The sequence below is a fragment of the Ochotona princeps genome, chromosome 26 (genome assembly GCF_030435755.1).
Source record: "Ochotona princeps isolate mOchPri1 chromosome 26, mOchPri1.hap1, whole genome shotgun sequence".
NCBI lineage: Eukaryota > Metazoa > Chordata > Mammalia > Lagomorpha > Ochotonidae > Ochotona > Ochotona princeps.
This window is the reverse complement of record NC_080857.1, coordinates 1,073,738-1,091,941: the sequence shown is the minus strand read 5'-3', so window position 1 is coordinate 1,091,941 and position 18,204 is coordinate 1,073,738. Positions and strand designations below refer to the sequence as shown.

General features: G+C 58.2%; 2 protein-coding genes across 3 annotated transcripts in view; one reads left to right on the top strand and one right to left on the bottom strand.

The window, feature by feature from the left end:
• CDC42BPB (CDC42 binding protein kinase beta) overlaps positions 1 to 17,228 on the bottom strand; it is a 65,665-nt gene extending 48,437 nt beyond the window's left edge. For both annotated transcript variants that reach the window (XM_058655462.1, XM_058655464.1), the window contains exon 1: positions 16,685 to 17,228. In XM_058655462.1, coding sequence (XP_058511445.1) covers positions 16,685 to 16,859 — 175 coding nt within the window. In that variant the 5' untranslated portion in view covers positions 16,860 to 17,228. The remainder of the gene's footprint in view (positions 1 to 16,684) is intronic.
• Positions 17,229 to 17,630: 402 nt separating this feature from the next.
• The window catches only part of MARK3 (microtubule affinity regulating kinase 3), a 143,961-nt gene continuing 143,387 nt past the window's right edge, over positions 17,631 to 18,204 (top strand). Inside the window, exon 1 of the mRNA XM_058655470.1 lies at positions 17,631 to 17,634. The gene's annotated coding sequence lies outside the window, so the exon portion shown is untranslated. The remainder of the gene's footprint in view (positions 17,635 to 18,204) is intronic.

Below are 18,204 nucleotides of genomic sequence, written 5' to 3'. Positions count from 1 at the left end.
CATCCAGCACTCACCAGTCCACGTCCAGCACACACCAGTCCACACTAGTCCACGTCCAGCACACACCAGTCCACGTCCAGCACACACCAGTCCACGTCCAGCACTCACCAGCCCACATCCAGCACTCACCAGTCCACGTCCAGCACACACCAGCACTCACCAGCCCACGTCCAGCACACACCAGTCCACGTCCAGCACATACCAGCACTCACCAGCCCACGTCCAGCACACACCAGTCCACGTCCAGCACTCACCAGCCCACATCCAGCACTCACCAGTCCACGTCCAGCACACATCCAGCACTCACCAGCCCACGTCCAGCACACACCAGTCCACGTCCAGCACATACCAGCACTCACCAGCCCACGTCCAGCACACACCAGTCCACGTCCAGCACACACCAGCACACACCAGTCCACGTCCAGCACACACCAGCACTCACCAGCCCACGTCCAGCACACACCAGTCCACGTCCAGCACACACCAGCACACACCAGTCCACGTCCAGCACACACCAGCACTCACCAGCCCACGTCTAGCACACACTAGTCCACGTCCAGCACACACCAGCCCACACCAGCCCACGTCCAGCACACACCAGCACTCACCAGCACACACCAGCACACACTAGTCCACGTCCAGCACACACCAGTCCACGTCCAGCACACACCAGCACACACCAGTCCACGTCCAGCACACACCAGCACTCACCAGCCCACGTCCAGCACACACCAGCACTCACCAGCCCACGTCCAGCACACACCAGTCCATGTCCAGCACACACCAGCACACACTAGTCCACGTCCAGCACACACCAGCACACACCAGTCCACCTCCAGCACATACCAGCACACGTCCAGCACACACCAGCCCACGTCCAGTCCACGTCTAGCACACACCAGTCCACGTCCAGTCCACGTCCAGCACACACCAGCACACACCAGTCCATGTCCAGCACACACCAGCACACACCAGCCCACGTCCAACACACACCAGTCCACGTCCAGCCCACGTCCAGCACACACCAGTCCACGTCAAGTCCACGTCCAGCACACACCAGCACACGTCCAGCACACACCAGCACACACCAGTCCACGTCCAGCACACACCAGCACACACCAGCACACGTCCAGCACACCAGCACACACCAGTCCAAGTCCAGCACACACCAGCACACACCAGCCCACATCCAGCACACACCAGCACACACCAGCCCACATCCAGCACACACCAGCCCACATCCAGCACACACCAGCACTCACCAGCACACGTCCAGCACACACCAGTCCACACCAGTCCACGTCCAGCACACACCAGTCCACGTCCAGCACACACCAGCCCACATCCAGCACACACCAGCCCACATCCAGCACACACCAGCACTCACCAGCACACGTCCAGCACACACCAGTCCACACTAGTCCACGTCCAGCACACACCAGTCCACGTCCAGTCCACATCCAGCACACACAAGTCCACACCAGTCCACGTCCAGCACACACCAGTCCATATCCAGCACACACCAGTTCACGTCCAGCCCACACCAGTCCACGTCCAGCACACACTAGTCCATGTCCAGCACACACCAGTCCACGTCCAGCCCACGTCCAGCACACACCAGTCCACGTCCAGCACACACCAGTACACCAGCCCACACCAGCCCATGTCCAGCACACACCAGTTCACAGCAGTCCACATCCAGCACACGTCCAGCACACACCAGCACACACCAGCCCACGTCCAGCACACACCAGCCCACGTCCAGCACACACTAGTCCACATCCAGCACACACCAGCCCACGTCCAGCACACACTAGTCCACGTCCAGCACACACCAGCCCACGTCCAGCAGCACTGAGGTCCAATCACCACGTTCACTGCTCACGTGACAACCACAGGAGCAACACAGACACTTGGGGCGGGAACAGAAGCCCTGAACCCTTAGAAACGAGACTAAACTGGAGTCCAGGGCACAGGAAACCCTGACCCAGAATCTAGACGGACATCTACTGGAGCCCCTCACCTCATGCTAACATCACCAAGTAAGCACCCCATATTCCTGCAGAGGGGGTCTCCCCAGAAGCGCTCCAACTCCCACGGGGCCCACCGTCAGCCAAGGCGTAACCAACACTTTAAATCCGGTGTCCAGTAAACACAGCTTCCTTCCTGTTTCCCAGAGTCACACACTGCATTCCACAGCTCTCCTAGTTAACTCTCAGGAGGACATTCCAGGCCTGTCCCTCTGAGGCAGTCCGCTGCTGCCTGGTGCCCAGGGCCAGCCCTGGGAATGGACATAATCACACCCTGTTCATTGTCTACATGTGTTATCTGCTCATGGAGCACATCTTGGTTTTCTTGGATTTTTAAAAGTAATTATTTATCCATCTATTCATTCATTTGAGAGACGGAAATCTCCCCAGTGCCTACAACAGAGGGGACCAGGCACCCGGCCTGGGCCTCCCAAGGGGGCTGGGCACCCAACCCAGGCCTCTAGCAGAGGTTTTTTTTTTTTCCTATTATTATTTGAAAGTCAGATTTACAGAGAGGAGGAGAGACGAGATCTTCCATCACTGGTTCACTCCCCAAGTGGACACAATAGTCAGAGCTGAACCAATTAGAAACCAGGAGCCAGGAACCTCTTCAGGTCTCCCACGTGGGTGCGGGGTCCGAATGCTTTCGGCCGTCCTCCACTGCTTTCCCAGGCCACAAGCAGGGAGCTGGATGGGACTAGAACTGGTGCCCATATGGGATCCCAGCATGTGCAAAGCGAGGAGGCGACAGGTTATCATAACGGTCCCCAGATATCCTTGTAAAAGGTTATTTGCTGCCACACACTGAGAGCCCACTGAAACACAGGTGGTGCCCACCTGGGCCCTAAGGGAGGCACCTGTTGCTGGAGGTGCTTCTGAGCAGGCCTCCCGGGGAGGGATTAGAGCAGCCGGTGACCGCTGCGAGGCCAAGAGAGCAGAGAGCAAAACTGACTTGGAGCTAAGTCACAAAGTGCGATGCCAGCATCCCAGACCAGAGGGCCGGTTCAAGTCCCGGCTACTCCACTTCCGGTCTAGCTTCCTGCTAAGGTATCTGGGAAAGCCATGCAGGACAGACCAAGTGCTTGGGTCCCTGGCATGCGTGTGCTGGACCAGGGCTCTTAGCTTCAGACTGACCAGGTCATCCGTCCGATGGTTCACCCCCCAAGTGACTGCAACGGCTGGAGCTGAACCAATCAGAAGCCAGGAACCAGGAGCTCTTCTGGGTCTCCCACACTGGTACAGGGTCCCAAGGCTTTGGGCCGTCCTTGACTGCCTTCCCAGGCCACAAGCAGGGAGCTGGATGGGAAGTGGGGCCGCCAGGATTAGAACTGGCAACCATATGGGATCCTGGCACATGGAAGGAGAGGACCTTAACCACGACACTATTGCACCAGGCCCTCTCCATATTACAAAGTCAGATACACAGAGAGGAGCAGAGACAGAGAGGAAGATCTTACGTCCAATGATTCACTCCCCAAGTGAGCCGCAACGGGCCAGTGCGCACCGATCCGATGCCGGGAACCAGGAACCTCTTCCAGGTCTCCCACACGGGCGCAGGGTCCCAAAGCGTTGGATCATCCTCGACTGCTTTCCCAGGCCACAAGCAGGGAGCTGGATGGGAAGTGGAGCTGCCGGGATTAGAACCGGTGCCCATATTGGATCCCAGGGCGTTCAAGGCGAGGACTTTAGCCGCTAGGCCATGCCGCCGGGCCCTCCATGGTGTTTTGAATCAAGAAAGCAGGAACATCAGGAGGCAGGGCCCAAGGATGCAGGACCAGAGCTTGGCCAGGACAGCGGCCAGGATGCAGGACCAGAGCTTGGCCAGGACAGCGGCCAGGATGCCAGGACCAGAGCTTGGCCAGGACAGCGGCCAGGATGCAGGACCAGAGCTTGGCCAGGACAGCGGCCAGGATGCCAGGACCAGAGCTTGGCCAGGACAGCGGCCAGGATGCCAGCACAGCCCTACCCAAGCACGACACACAGGGACAGGACAGAGGGCAGCTACGGGTCAGGCTGGTCTCCAACATGGCACATGTGGCACACCCACACCATATGGAGAGTCTGAAGTCCCACCCCAAACTGACACTCGGACAGCACAGCCTCATCACGAAAGCTGCGAAGCACCAGTTCAAGTTGCACATCTCTGTAAAAATGACAGGCGCCTACCTCCAAGGGAGGGAGGAGCCTTCGAGAAGCCCGGATGAAGGTCTAAGGCGAATTCTCCCGCGCAGACCAGCCACCAGGGCACTGAATGTCAATTCAGTCATTTAAGGCTCTGGAGGACAGAGGGAAGCTCTGGGCAAGTGATTCAGGGAAAGCCAGCTGGGCGGTGAGAATGCGAGCCAAGTCACAGTAAGGTCAGCCGGCACCACCTCACCCAGCCCGCACCACCAGGCCCCCTGGTCCAGCCGGCACCACCTCACCCAGCCCGCACCACCAGGCCCCCTGGTCCAGCCGGCACCACCTCACCCAGCCCGCACCACCAGGCCCATCTGGTCCAGCCGGCACCACCTCACCCAGCCCGCACCACCAGGCCCCCTGGTCCAGCCAGCACCAGCCAGCCCACACCACCAGGCCCACCTGGTCCAGCCGGCACCACCTCACCCAGCCCGCACCACCAGGCCCATCTGGTCCAGCCCGCACCACCTCACCCAGCCCGCACCACCAGGCCCATCTGGTCCAGCCCGCACCACCTCACCCAGCCCGCACCACCAGGCCCCCTGGTCCAGCTGGCACTAGCCGGCCCAGTCCGCACCACCCAGCCCAGCCTGTACCACCAGGCCCACCAGCATCACCAGGTCCAGCCCAGCACCACCCAGCCCAGCGCACATCACCTGGCCCATGCCGTACCACCTGGCCTACCCCAGCGCCATCACACACCCTGGCATCTTTTGTCGGCTCATTTTCACTTGGGTGAACTCATCATGACTCAGTGTCCTCTGGCCCACTGCCACATCACTCAAAGTGACCTGTCCTCCTGTTGAGAGCCCTCACCAGGACAGTGTGTACACCCTGAGCCACACACGGCCCAGCGCACCTTCATAGTGACCGCCCAACAGCAGTCCCTGCAGCTTTAGAGGGGCCGTGCACGCAGAGCAGTGAGCACTCCATGGCAAGCAAGATTCGGTTGCACAGCACCCTTCTTCCGTGGCTCCTTTCTGCTCAGCTGCAAGGTCTGACTCCCCTCCCTCCTAGCTAACCAGGGATGTCTGGCAAAGGAAAAAAAAACTACACAGAAATGAAGCCGTGGTTTTCAAGGTGGAATCAGGAACAGCAGAAGCACTCCCTAGGAACTCATCTGGAGTGACCTCCCAGCCCTGCTAAGCCACAGCGCACATGAGCACTGGCTCAGGTCTCAGCTGCTCAGCCACCCCTCCAGCTCCCTGCTGACGCTGAGAAAGCAGCACTGGACCGTCTGAGTGCTTGGGCCCCTGCACTCCTTCCTTCCCTAGCCCATGGGCGGGGAGAGATGGAGGTGAGGCTGGGCTGTGGTGCGAGCAGACCAAGGAAGACAGCTGGCCACACCTGGGGATCCTGGATCAAAGCCTGGGACACGATCGTCAAAAGCCGGGCAGTTACTGGACAGGGGCAGGCGAGGCCTGGACCTGGGGAGGGAAGGAGCAGAGTTTACATTGTGGCCTTGAACAAAAATCTGCTCAGACTGAGAGCGGACAGCAAGGCCTGACAGCTCTGCAGCCGTACAGGCCAGGTGCTCCACTTCCAACGAGCCCCCTGCCAATGCTCCTGCGAAAGCAGGGCAGGAGAGCCCCAGCACCACAGGGGACACGTGAATGAAGCTCCTGGTGTGCGGTGTGTGTGACACAGTGGTTGAGACACGCTTGGGACACCCACAGCCAGACAGAAGTCCAGGGTCTGCAACTCACCTGTTTCTGATCTGACCTCATATGGAGGGGCACCCGGTTCCTGCCACCTTGCAGCAGACTTGAGTCCCAGGTCCCTGACCTTGGCCCGGCTAGCCCTGGCTGTTACAGCATTTGGAAAGTCAATCAGCAGATGAGAGGTGTGTTTCTTTCAAGTAGATGAAAGTAAACAAACAAACAAACAGAAAAGCGCCAAGCACAGAAGCTCACATCACATACTACATGGTTCCATTTATACGAAACCTCCCCAATCGCCAATTCAGAAACCAAGAGGAAATTGGGGCTGCCAGGGGCGGCTGCCAGGGGGCTGCCAGGGGCTGGGCAGCAGAGACAGTGGTCACGGAGGTCTGTGTGCTGGAGGAGGCAGTGTGTAAATACCGAGAGGCACTGCAAGGTCCACCCGAAAACTGACACGTCTGAACGCAGACCCTAAGTGAGGCCTCGAGCAGGCAGAAAGATGGCTGGTCACGGAGGGGCTGGCCCGCTCAGGTGATGGCGACACCCTTGCCATGACGCAAGGACACGCAGCCAGAAAGGCTGCCTCGCCTTGGGAACTCCACTGCATTGCCAAGTGTTTGGTCTGAGCGCCGGCACCCCAGGGAAGCCTGGCTGTGTTCACCTGCTGCCAGGGACCCGCGGTGGCACCAGGTCTTCGTCCTGGACCAGGGGCTCCCAAGCCGCACAGCAAGAACCTGTGCCCCACCTGCCCCAGCCACACATTCCAAATGGGCTCCTAGCTCGGTGCAAGCACCAGGTCCTGATCTTGAAACTCATTCAAATGGAAAACACTAGTTAACAAAAAAAAAACAAGTTTCTTCATTTTTAATTCTAGCATACATCCCTGAAATCCTTAGAATCTACTTAAGCTGCCACAAGCCATTTTTTTTTTAGATTTATTCATTTTATTACAGCCAGATATACACAGAGGAGGAGAGACAGAGAGGAAGATCTTCCGTCCGATGATTCACTCCCCAAGTGAGCCGCAACGGGCCGGTACGCGCCAATCCGATGCCGGGAACCAGGAACCTCTTCCAGGTCTCCCACGCGGGTGCAGGGTCCCAATGCATTGGGCTGTCCTCGACTGCTTTCCCAGGCCACAAGCAGGAAGCTGGATGGGAAGTGGAGCTGCCGGGATTAGAACCGGTGCCCATATGGGATCCCGGGGCTTTCAAGGCGAGGACCTTAGCCGCTAGGCCACGCCGCCGGGCCCTGCCACAAGCCATTTTACCCTTGTTTCTAACAACTGCCCAGAGCTGGCTTTGTGACCCATACACCCCACACACAGCATCTGTCACCAGTGTCCCAGGGCAGGAGCGGGTAAAGTGGACAAGCTTATGGCAACTTATCTCCCGCGGGAAATCCCTCCAAGCTTACACTACAACTAGTAATATTAGTGCTCGCTGTGGAAGGAAAAAAACTGCTTCTACCAAAACCGCAGGAACATTCTAGAATCTGGCCCCAAACCAGATGGACATCCAGGCTAGAAACACTGGCTGCATCCCCAGTGGCCAGCAGAGGGGACCATGCAGACCCCCAGCAGCTCCAGGACTCCAGGGCTCCTGGGCAGAGAGCAGGCTGTTCCCACACAGGCACTCCTCCCTCCCCCACAAAACATGGGCGGCACGCCCTGCCTGCCGACCTGCTGCCCAGGCCCACCTCGGGCCGGAGAACCCACCGAGAGGCTGGCCCTGAGGAGAGCAGTCCGGGATGGAGCAGCCTCCCTCGCGGACACTGAAAGCTTGTTAAAGGTAAAGGGGCCCCGCGGCTCTGGGCTCCTCACCAACTCAACCACGCCAGCACAAAGGAAACACAGGGACGACCCAGACATCTTCCTGCGCCTTTTATCCTCAGCTCACAGAACCCAAAATAACCAGATTAACAAACAGGAAGGACAGGCTGTTTTTCCACAGGCTGAATCCCAGGACAGTGGTGAGCTGGCAGGGCTGCCCTTCAACTGCAGCGAGCGACGCCCAGAACCCACGGCCTGGGTCTTCCAAGTCTAATATTCAGAAAAGGCAGCCCAGCCCGTGACTGCACCTGTGTACAGCAGGAAGGGCGGCGGGCCACGACTGCTCCGGGAAACGGGCTCTGGGGCCAGACCTGCACCTCCAAGAGCCACACTGGGCCCCACGGCCACAGCAGCGGGGCACAGCCAAGGAAGGCGGCCCTCTCAGACATGCAGGGTCAGCTTTACCTTCTTAAAAACTCACTAAGTTAGTAAAACGCTTAGGATACCATGTGGAAAGCAGAGTCACCACCATCGTCCACTCCAGAGGGCTGGCAGAGGCAATGCCACCCGCCTAGGCTCACACCTTTCACCTGGCCCTGGCAACCTCGCCCGCTTAGGTGCCCATCTCATGGCCAGGAACCCACCCTGCTAAGTAACCCTGCACCATTCTCTGGTCGCTGCTGGCGCTCCGCCTCCTCCAACTGTGGGGTCATGCTGTCTGCCCCACCACCCCTGCGGCCAGTCCCTTGGCTGGGCCTCACTGCCACAGGAGGCGGTACCTTCCCCACGCGAGCTTAACCCTCAGGCAGCTTACTGCCTACGAAATGCAGACCAGACACCAAGTGCGCCAGGTGCGTGTCTGGGCATGGGATGGCACCTCTCCCCCTGACTTTCAAACAAAGGAATAAACCTTTAAACAACAACAAAGGCTGGACACAGAGTGGGACCAGGATCTGTCTTCAGCTGGTGACCTGCGGACAAGGGGGCTGGCAACAGGCTGCTGGGGGCCCGAGTCGGCAACAGCCACACCTCGAACGTCACGCGCAGGCGTCCACGGCTGGACAGCAGGCCATTCCCCAAACACTCCAGCAATGACCGGAACAACTGGGGATACTGAGGAAGTAATGAATGATTTTTCCTCAATGTCACGATGTTACCATGGCTACGTAACCTCATCTTCTGGGGATATACGCTCAACCACACGCAAACAGATGCCAGATTTCTGGAATTTCCCTAAAAACATAACCTTTACGGGAGGCAGTGTAAAGATGAAACAGCACTGCGCTCAGGGCGACACCTGCTACACCCTCAACTCCTCAACCAACTTCTCGCAACAAAATAATTTTGTTTAAACAGGAAACACCATCAACATTTTCATTAGTGCCGATGACACAAAAAGATCACTATCATGAAAAATTCAAGGCACTTCAACAAAGAACAAAAACATTTTCACATATAGCATCATGTTTTATAATTCTTTTTTTAAAGATTGATTTATTTTTATTTCAAAGTCAGATATACAGAGAGGAGGAGAGACAGAGCAAGATCTTCTGTCCGATGATTCACTCCCCAAGTGAGCGCAACAGCCGGAGCTGAGCCAATCCAGAGCCAGGAGCCAGGAACTTCTTCCAGGTCTCCCACGCGGGTGCAGGGTCCCAAGGTCTTAGGCCGTCCTCGACTGGATCAGCCTGCTGTACCTCCATTCCAGCCTTGCCATTGTGCTTTTCAAGTAATAAATGAATATTTAAGAATTATAGGGCCTGGCGCGGTGGCCTAGTGGCTAAAGTCCTCACCTTGAATGTGCCGGGATCCCATATGGGCGCCAGTTCATGTCCCGGCAGCTCCACTTCCCATCCAGCTCCCTGCTGATGGCCTGGGAAAGCAGAGGATGGCTCAAGTCCTTGGGACTGTGCACTGCATGGGAGACCCAGAAGAGGCTCCTGGCTCCTGGCTTCAGATTGGCGCAGCTCCAGCTGCTGCAGACATTCGGGAAGTGAACCAAGATCTTTCTCTATCTCTCCCTCTTCTCTGTAACTCTGCCTTTCAAATAAATACATTTTTAAAAGTAAATCTTAAAAATAAATACCACAAAGACAGGGCTGGAAGCAGAACTGACCCAGCAATTGCAACCACCAGCATATGCATAAGCTGATTGGGGTGATGGACTGTGCCAGACCCTGTACTGGTATTCACACACAAGAATCAGGTCTGGGATCACCTCAGACGAAGCTCCTTTGGGGATTCCTCCAACTGAACTGCTGATCTCAGAACCCCAACCATGAAGAGACTATGTCAGCCAGTGGATTCTGAAGAAATTTCACCATGCTTGGAGCGGAGAGACTGGCAGTAATTCAGAACTGTTGAACTATCAAAACTGCTTGAGCAGAACCCTCGGAGCGTGCCCCACGTCGGGGACCTGGGATGGGTGGGAGGTTGGGTGGGGCTTCTCCCTTTATTTCTCCTCTTGCCCCAGATACAGAAAAGCATATATGTATTAACGTGGAAACAATGGTCTTACCCAGGGCCCAGCATGATAACGTAATGGGTAAGGTCCTCGCATTGCACACACCAGGATCCCATATGGGCACCGGTTCTAATCCCAGCAGCTCCACTTCCCATCCAGCTCCCTGCCTGTGGCCTGGGAAAGCAGTTGAGGACGGCCTAAGGCCTTGGGACCCTGCACCTGCGTGGGGGACCTGCAAAGAAGTTCCTGACTCCCGGCTTCAGATTGGCATAGCACCAGCTGTTGCGGCCACTTGGGGAGTGAATCATCGGACGGAAGATCTTCCTCTCTGTCTCTCCTCCTCTGTGTATATCTGGCTGTAATAAAAATGAATAAATCTTTTAAAAAAAATGCATACATGAGTACCACAGTGATAGAGAAGGAAGAGATCAAGTGATCCTCCCTCAGCGTGTCCCGCCTCCCTGCATGTCTCCAGCAGCCAGGACTGCACTTGGCCAAGTCAGGAGCCAAGAATTCACCCAGGTCTTCCCCGTGGTTGGCAGGGACCCTCTGCTGCCCCGCAGGTAACATTAGCAGCAAGCTGGATTGGAGATGGGGCAGCCGGGACTCGAACCACGAGCCCTGAGGTGTAGGTGTCCTGAGGCACAGCTCAAATCACTGTGCCAACACCACCCCCTATTACTTAGTTAACGTGGAATTTCCTCCAAGAAAGTTGAGGGCACAATATGGGATGCTGAGCTGCAAACTTTTGAAAACCAAGTTTACAAATACTCGAAACAGAAGACTGATGCCCCAGTCTGCAACCGCCAGTCCCACCATGGCAGGATCCTCCTTGGACGCCCCCGCCCTGCACGCCCAGCACACGGCCAGTCCCACCATGGCAGGGTCCTCCCTGGACACCCCCGCCCGGCACGCCCAGCACACCGCCAGTCCCACCATGGCAGGGTCCTCCCTGGACACCCCCGCCCGGCACGCCCAGCACACCGTCAGTCCCACCATGGCAGGGTCCTACCTGGACACCCCCGCCCAGCACGCCTAGCACACACGCAGGCAGCTCATCTATTACCACAGCGGCCCTGCTGGCCACAGAGCACTTTCATGAGCTAGTAACACATCAGAGCTGGCAAATCCCACAGCCTTGGGGGCATCTGCCAAGCCGGGCAGGACCCGCTGTCTAGCTGCACTTTGGACTCCAGCACAGGGCGGCAAACACTGAGCCCGAGCACGAAGCACAGGGAGACACCGGAAAACTGAACAGGAGCAGAACTGTCTCCACATCAAACTCAAGTCAAACTCAGGTCAAACTCAGGTGTCACAACACTGAAATTTCATTTTACTGTGAAGAGTTCTCTGATACCATGAATGCAGTACCAGGGAACCATGCCCCACAGCTCACACAGCACCCAGCACCAGGGACCATCCCCCACAGCTCACACAGCACCCAGCACCAGGGAACCATGCCCCACAGCTCACACAGCACCAGTACCAGGGACCCATGCCCCACAGCTCACACAGCACCCAGCACCAGGGAACCATGCCCCACAGCTCACACAGCACCAGTACCAGGGACCCATGCCCCACAGCTCACACAGCACCAGTACCAGGGACCCATGCCCCACAGCTCACACAGCACCAGTACCAGGGACCCATGCCCCACAGCTCACACAGCACCAGTACCAGGGACCCATGCCCCACAGCTCACACAGCACCAGTACCAGGGACCATCCCCCACAGCTCACACAGCACCCAGCACCCAGCACCAGGGACCCATGCCCCACAGCTCATACAGCACCAGTACCAGGGACCCCATCCTCTGGTCCATGGAGAGAGGCTGTCATTCTCATAAAAATCCACAAAACCAGAATTCAGACTCGTATGATCGCCTAAACCCTCACATTGCAACCACTGAGATCCCACATGGGCACAAGTTCATGTCCAGCTGCTCCACTTCCCTTCCAGCTCCCTGCCTGTGGCCTGGGAAAGCAGTTAAGGATTGCCTAAGGCCTTGAGACCCTGTGGGAGACCCAGAGGAGGCTCCTGGCTCCTGGCTTCGAATTGGCTCATCTCCGGTCATTGTAACCATTTGGGGAATCAGCAGATGGACAATCTCGTCTCTCCTTCTCTCTATAAACCTAACTTTTCAAGAAAAAAAAAAAAAACCTTTTTAAAAATTGTTCCATGCAAATTTCTCTTTGAATTTCTAATTCTTTCCTAAGCATACACAAGTCCAAAGTTTCCTATTCCAAGATCGACATTCCTGGAAAGTTTTCATTTCAAATGTTTCACAGCCACCACTACCTACCAATCAACAGAGTTGTCCAGACCCTGGCCAAATACATGTGTTTAGACTATGACCTTTGTCTCCTGGTATGGCCAATTTATCTGCAGGGAGAAAACAGAATTCCTGGTAGATCTGAATCCAGCAAAGGATCCACAAGATTGCCAAACTCAATTCCCACTGCCAAGACCCCCAGGAGTGACAGGAAGCTATTAACCTCATCCAACCTCCTGGGTAAGAGACTCATGAAAGCTCCGAGTACAGCAGAACCCCGACACCCACCACCCCCACACTCCGCACGCTCCTCACACACACAGCAGAGGAACCCCGACACCCACCACCCCCACACTCCGCACGCTCCTCACACACACAGCAGAGGAACCCCGACACCCACCACCCCCACACTCCGCACGCTCCTCACACAGACGCAGAGTTAGGAACTCAACCCAGTCCGCCATGTGGGTGGAAGAACTTGACCTGTCACCTGCTGCCTGAAAGCTGGCACAAGCCAAGGCGTGTGATATGGGGCACAGGCATCACTACAGCACCTGACCGGACGTAAAACGCATACCCTGACGTTACTAAGAGGGCGCGCAGGACGACAGCTCCAGGTACTCACACCCATGAAGGAGGGTGTGCCGTGGCTCTGTCCCGCTCAGGGAACCCCACAAACGAGGACCCGAGAAAGAGCAAGGGCAACAGTAGGAGAGAGACAAAACCCTGGGCTGGAGTGGGGACCCTCCAGGAAAGCCAAAACCTGGGCTGCCAATGGGGACCCACTCCCATCCACACCCCTGCAGAGGCCCGAGGCCGCGACTTCAAGGACCAGTTACAACCACTGCGTGTTTCTGCACAATAAGGGTGAAGGGTGCTGAGTCTCCTCATTCAGCTGTTTTTATATTCACTCGTGAAAATTTTAAGGCCTTTCATATACACTCTACCTCAAACAGCACTCAATTTGCAACTGAAAAACAGTCTAAAGAAATCCACACGCAAGGCAGAGTATCTCCAACTTTTAATTAAGGTTCAGGCCTTCAAAGGAAGCCACCATATTATAAACATCATCACAGAAAAATGAGACAAAGCCTACAATGAGAGCTGAGCTGACCCTTGTCCAGTAAAACTGCCATGGCAACAAGGAAGTCACGGAGCGGCGCAGCAGCATTGCACGCTAACCCTCCACCTGCGGGACTAGCGTCTCATGGGCACTGGTTCCAGTCCTGGCTGATCCACTTTCGACCCAGCTCCCTGCTGTGGCCTGGGAAAGCAGCAGAAGATGGCCCAAAGCCTTGGGATTCTGCACCCGTGTGGGAGACCCGGAAGAAGCTCCTGGCTCCTGTCTTTGTATCGGCTCAGCTCTGGCTGTTGCGGCAGCTTGGGGAGTGAATCATGGGACGGAAGATCTTGCTCTCTGTCTCCCTCTCCATATATCTGACTTTCCAATAAAAAAAAATCAATAAATCCTAAAAAAGTTAAACATAGTATTATTACCTGTACCTTTTTTTTTTTTTTACCTATACTTCCAAATGTTGTTCAAGCTTCCTCAGTAAGTCTCCAAGCTATCTCCAGTCAGCTGCCCCTCCTCCCTAACGCTCCAGAGCCCCTACAAGCGGTTAGCTCACAGCATCAGGGAGAAAGGAAGCTGCTGGCCAACACAGCCAACAGCACACCGACACCCAACTTGACAGGGCTTCCGGGACAGCACCCCGTCCTGGAAGCTGGTACCTCCTCCTGTGTCGTCACAGTCCAACTAGGAGACCAGCATGTGGGAAGGGGGTGACCCAAGTGAGTCCCAGCTGCCGCACCCCCACCCAGCTCCCTGCTGTGGCCTGGGAAAGCAGTGGAGGACGGCCCAAAGCCCTGGGACCCTGCACCTGCGTGGGAGACCTGGAAGAGGTTCCTGGCTGCAGCCTGGTCCAGCTCTGACCTTCACACCACTTAGGGAGTGAATCAGACGATGGAAGATCTTTCTCTTTATAATTCTGTTTCTCAAAGAAATAAACCGTTTTTTAGAACGTTAGATTTGAAAGAACATTCTTATTTTTCCTTTAAGATTTTATCTGAGGGCCCAGCGGCGTGGCCTAGCGGCTAAAGTCCTCGCCTTGAATGCGCCGGGATCCCATATGGGCGCCAGTTCTAGTCCCGGCAGCTCCACTTCCCATCCAGCTCCCTGCTTGTGGCCTGGGAAAGCAGTCGAGGACGGCCCAAAGCTTTGGGACCCTGCACCTGTGTGGGAGACCCGGAAGAGGTTCCAGGTTCCCGGCTTCAGATTGGCGCGCACCGGCCCGTTGCGGCTCACTTGGGGAGTGAATCATCGGATGGAAGATTTTCTTCTCTGTCTCTCCTCCTCTGTGTATATCTGACTTTGTAATAAAATAAATAAATCCTTAAAAAAAAAAAGATTTTATCTGAAAGGCAGACAGAGTTACAGAGAGCAGAAACAGTAAGATATTACATCTGATGGTTCACTCCCCAAGAGGCCTCTTCAGTCAGAGCTGAGCCGATACAGAGACAGGAGCCAGGAGCTTCTTCCTTGTCTCCCACGCAGGTGCAGGGTCCCAAGGGCTTGGGCCGTCCTCGACTGCTTTCCCAGGCCACAGGCAGGGAGCTGGATGGGAAGTGGAGCTGCCGGGACTAGAACCAGTCCCCATATAGGATGACAGCACCACAGGCTGGGGTTAGCTGTCTAAGCCACAGTGCCGTCCCCACACTTTCCAGCTGAAATAACCAGGCAATTCCCAGTCTTTCTTTTTTTTTTTAAGACTTATTTATTTTATTACAAAGTCAGATATACAGAGAGGAGGAGAGACAGAGCAAGATCTTCCGTCCAATGATTCACTCTCCAAGTGTGCGCAACAGCCGGTACTGCGCCGATCCGAAGCCGGGAACCAGGAGCCTCTTCCATGTCTCCCACACGGGTGCAGGATCCCAATGCATTGGGCCGTCCTCGACTGCTTTCCCAGGCCACAAGCAGGGAGCTGGATGGGAAGTGGAGCTTCTGGGATTAGAACCGGCGCCCATATGTGATCCCGGGGCGTGCAATGCGAGGACCTTATCTACTACGCTATCGTGCTGGGCCCAACTCCCAGTATTTCTAAATAATGACTACACATCACGTTAACAGTTACAATGGTTGTACAGTCACCTCAGCTTACATAATAATTCCACTGGAGACTGTCATTAGAACAGTCTTAAATGTTAAGTCCATTCTGCTATGTAACTTGACTTCCGTGCAAACTCAGTTCTAAGGAGTTCTAGAATAACGTAACTTATTTGCAGTTACAATTCCCAAGGAGACAGAATACAACCCTGAAAACACGGCCATGCTACCCCGCCCGCCTTCGCCCCAGTCTACATCCTCAAAGGTCAGGCCACACCGCCTGACCTGCGCCCTGCCGGACAGTGCTGCGGGGCAGGAGGGCGCCCGGCCGCCTGGCCGACCCCACCCACCCCACCCCCAACTGGCCCAACGCTGCCCGCTGCCCTCTGCCCCCTCCTGACCAGGCTTTCGGGCACAGGATACTCAGCAGAGTGTGAGTGCGGCCCTGGGCATCCTAAGACCAAGGGCAAAGAAACCGCAAACACGACGCCCTGCAGGTGCAGGCGGTCCCACCCCACTCCCAGAGCAACCCGCCACGGTGGTACAGTGGGCTGCTGTGTACCCACCACCTGGCGGGCGGGGCTGCTGGCCTGCAAGCACCAGCTTCACCAGCTTGCGATTGCCAAGAATGGGCCTAACACCGCCCAGCCCTGCCTGAACACCACAGGACCGCCACCTCCTCCCCGCGGCTGCAGGACAGTGTCGGGGTCGCGCCTGGCGGATCCCAAGTCAAGGCGTTACACCAGCCAGTGGCGAAACCCCAGCCCAAAGCACCGCAGGGACACGGGCGGCGGCCACCGCAACAGGGGCGCCTGCCGAGCCGGGAGCGGACGATGGGAAAGTTTCAAGTGACACCTCCTGGTTACCTGCATACGTCGCAAGGGTCGGGCACACAGCCCAGAAAAACAAAAAGAGAATCGGCCGGCAGCAGCATGGCGTGCTGAAAACAACGCTTTTCGCCTTGGTCGTCCCTCGGAGCGCTGCAGCCAGGCGGGCGCTCCGCCCCGGAGGGACAGACAGGATGTCACCGAGAAGGGGCGGCTCCGCCCTGCCGCGCCCCGACCCCCACTCGCATCACCACCACGCGGGGCCCGCGCGCGAGGTGCGGGGCGAGGGTGGGGGCGGATGTCCCCGGAGCTGCAGACAACGATAGCCGGCCTCGCAGGGTGGGCCTCGGCCGGGGCGCGGGGCGCGGCACTTACCCCACTCGAGGAACTCGGCCACGTACTTGTCGCGGCGCAGGGCCGAGTGGCTGCACTCGGTGTAGAGGCACACTAGCACGTCGAGCAGCGTCTCCACGCTCAGGGCGCTCTCGTTGCGCCACGGCCCGTCCAGGAGCAGCTGCTCCAGCTTCTTGAGGCGCACCTTGGCCGACATGGTGCCGCGCGGCCCGCTCTCGGCGCGCCGGCCTCTCGCCGCGCGCTCGGTCAGTCCGTCAGCGCGAGCCTCGGGCGGCCCGGCGGCGGCCACGAGCCCCGTCCGCGCCTGGTCGCCGCCCCGTCCGCGTCGCCGCGCCCCGGCCTAGGCCGACATCTTGGGCTTCGTCCCCACGGCGCAGAGTCTGAGGCGTCGGGAGCCGCCGGTCCATGGGCCGGCCTCCGAGCCCTCGGCCGCCCACCCGGTGCCCTCGGCCCGCCGGGGGCCGCGCCCTCGCCCCGCCGGCCCCGAGCGACGCGGAGCCGAGCGCTGCGCAAGCCCGGCCGGCGCCCGTGCCCGACCCCAGCCCCGGCCCGGCGGCCCGCAGCCAACCAGGGCGCGGCCAGCGCGGCGCAGCCAACCGCAGCGGGGCCGGCCCTCGCCGCGCTGACCTCACGCGCCGCCCCGCCCCGCGCTCGCGGCTCCTGCGGGATCGGGCCTCGCCGCTCGCCGTAGGGAGACCGGACGCCGCGGGGCGGGGGGCGCCGAGACTGCGGCCGACGCGTGCGCAGAGCGGCCGGGTGGGCGCGCCGCGGGCGCCCGAGGCCTGGCGGGCAGGGGCGCGCTCGGTGCTGGACGAGCCCGGGTGGGCCGGGGCGTCCGGCGCGTGCCTGGGACGTTCCGCTGGAGGCGCGTGCCGGGTGCCCCCGCACGTCCGAAAGCGCGCGTCAGCGGTGGCGGCCACCCCGGGGAGCCCCTCGGCCGGGCCGTCGAGCCAGCGGCCGGTGCACGGACGCACGCAGCTCCGCCGGCTACCCCGCGCGTGCGGCGCGCCTCAGGGATCGCACAGTAAAAATCCCTCGCGGAACACCTGGCTCAGGGCGGGAGCGTCCCTTCACCCGGGCCGGAGGACAAAGCCCTGGCCCGGGCCGCTGGCGCCGGCCCTCTGCCCTGGCCTTGCCCTGGCCAGCCGAGATGCCACTCCCAAGTCAGCGGCCACTGCGCAGCCTCCGCCGATGCCCTCAGCGCCCCGCACACCTGCCCACCGTCTGCAGCTAGACCCCCGGCTGTGTCCAGGATTCCGCAGTGTGAGGACAGCTGGACTACTGAGTGGACCGAGCCCCGCAGGGCTCCTGGGCAGCAGTGGCGGCTGCTGAATTAAAAGGCAGGGTGACAGAGAAGCAGGGAAACAGCGCGTCCAGCTGCTGGCCTGCTGCCCAAAACAGCTGGGCCAGACTGAAGCTGGGAGCATGGACCTCCATCCCGGCCGCCCCGGTGGGTGCGGGACCCAGGGCCTCCCAGGGCTGTTGTCAGAGCCTGGATTGGAAGCAGGGCAGCCAGGACTAGAACTGGCTCTCCTGTGACA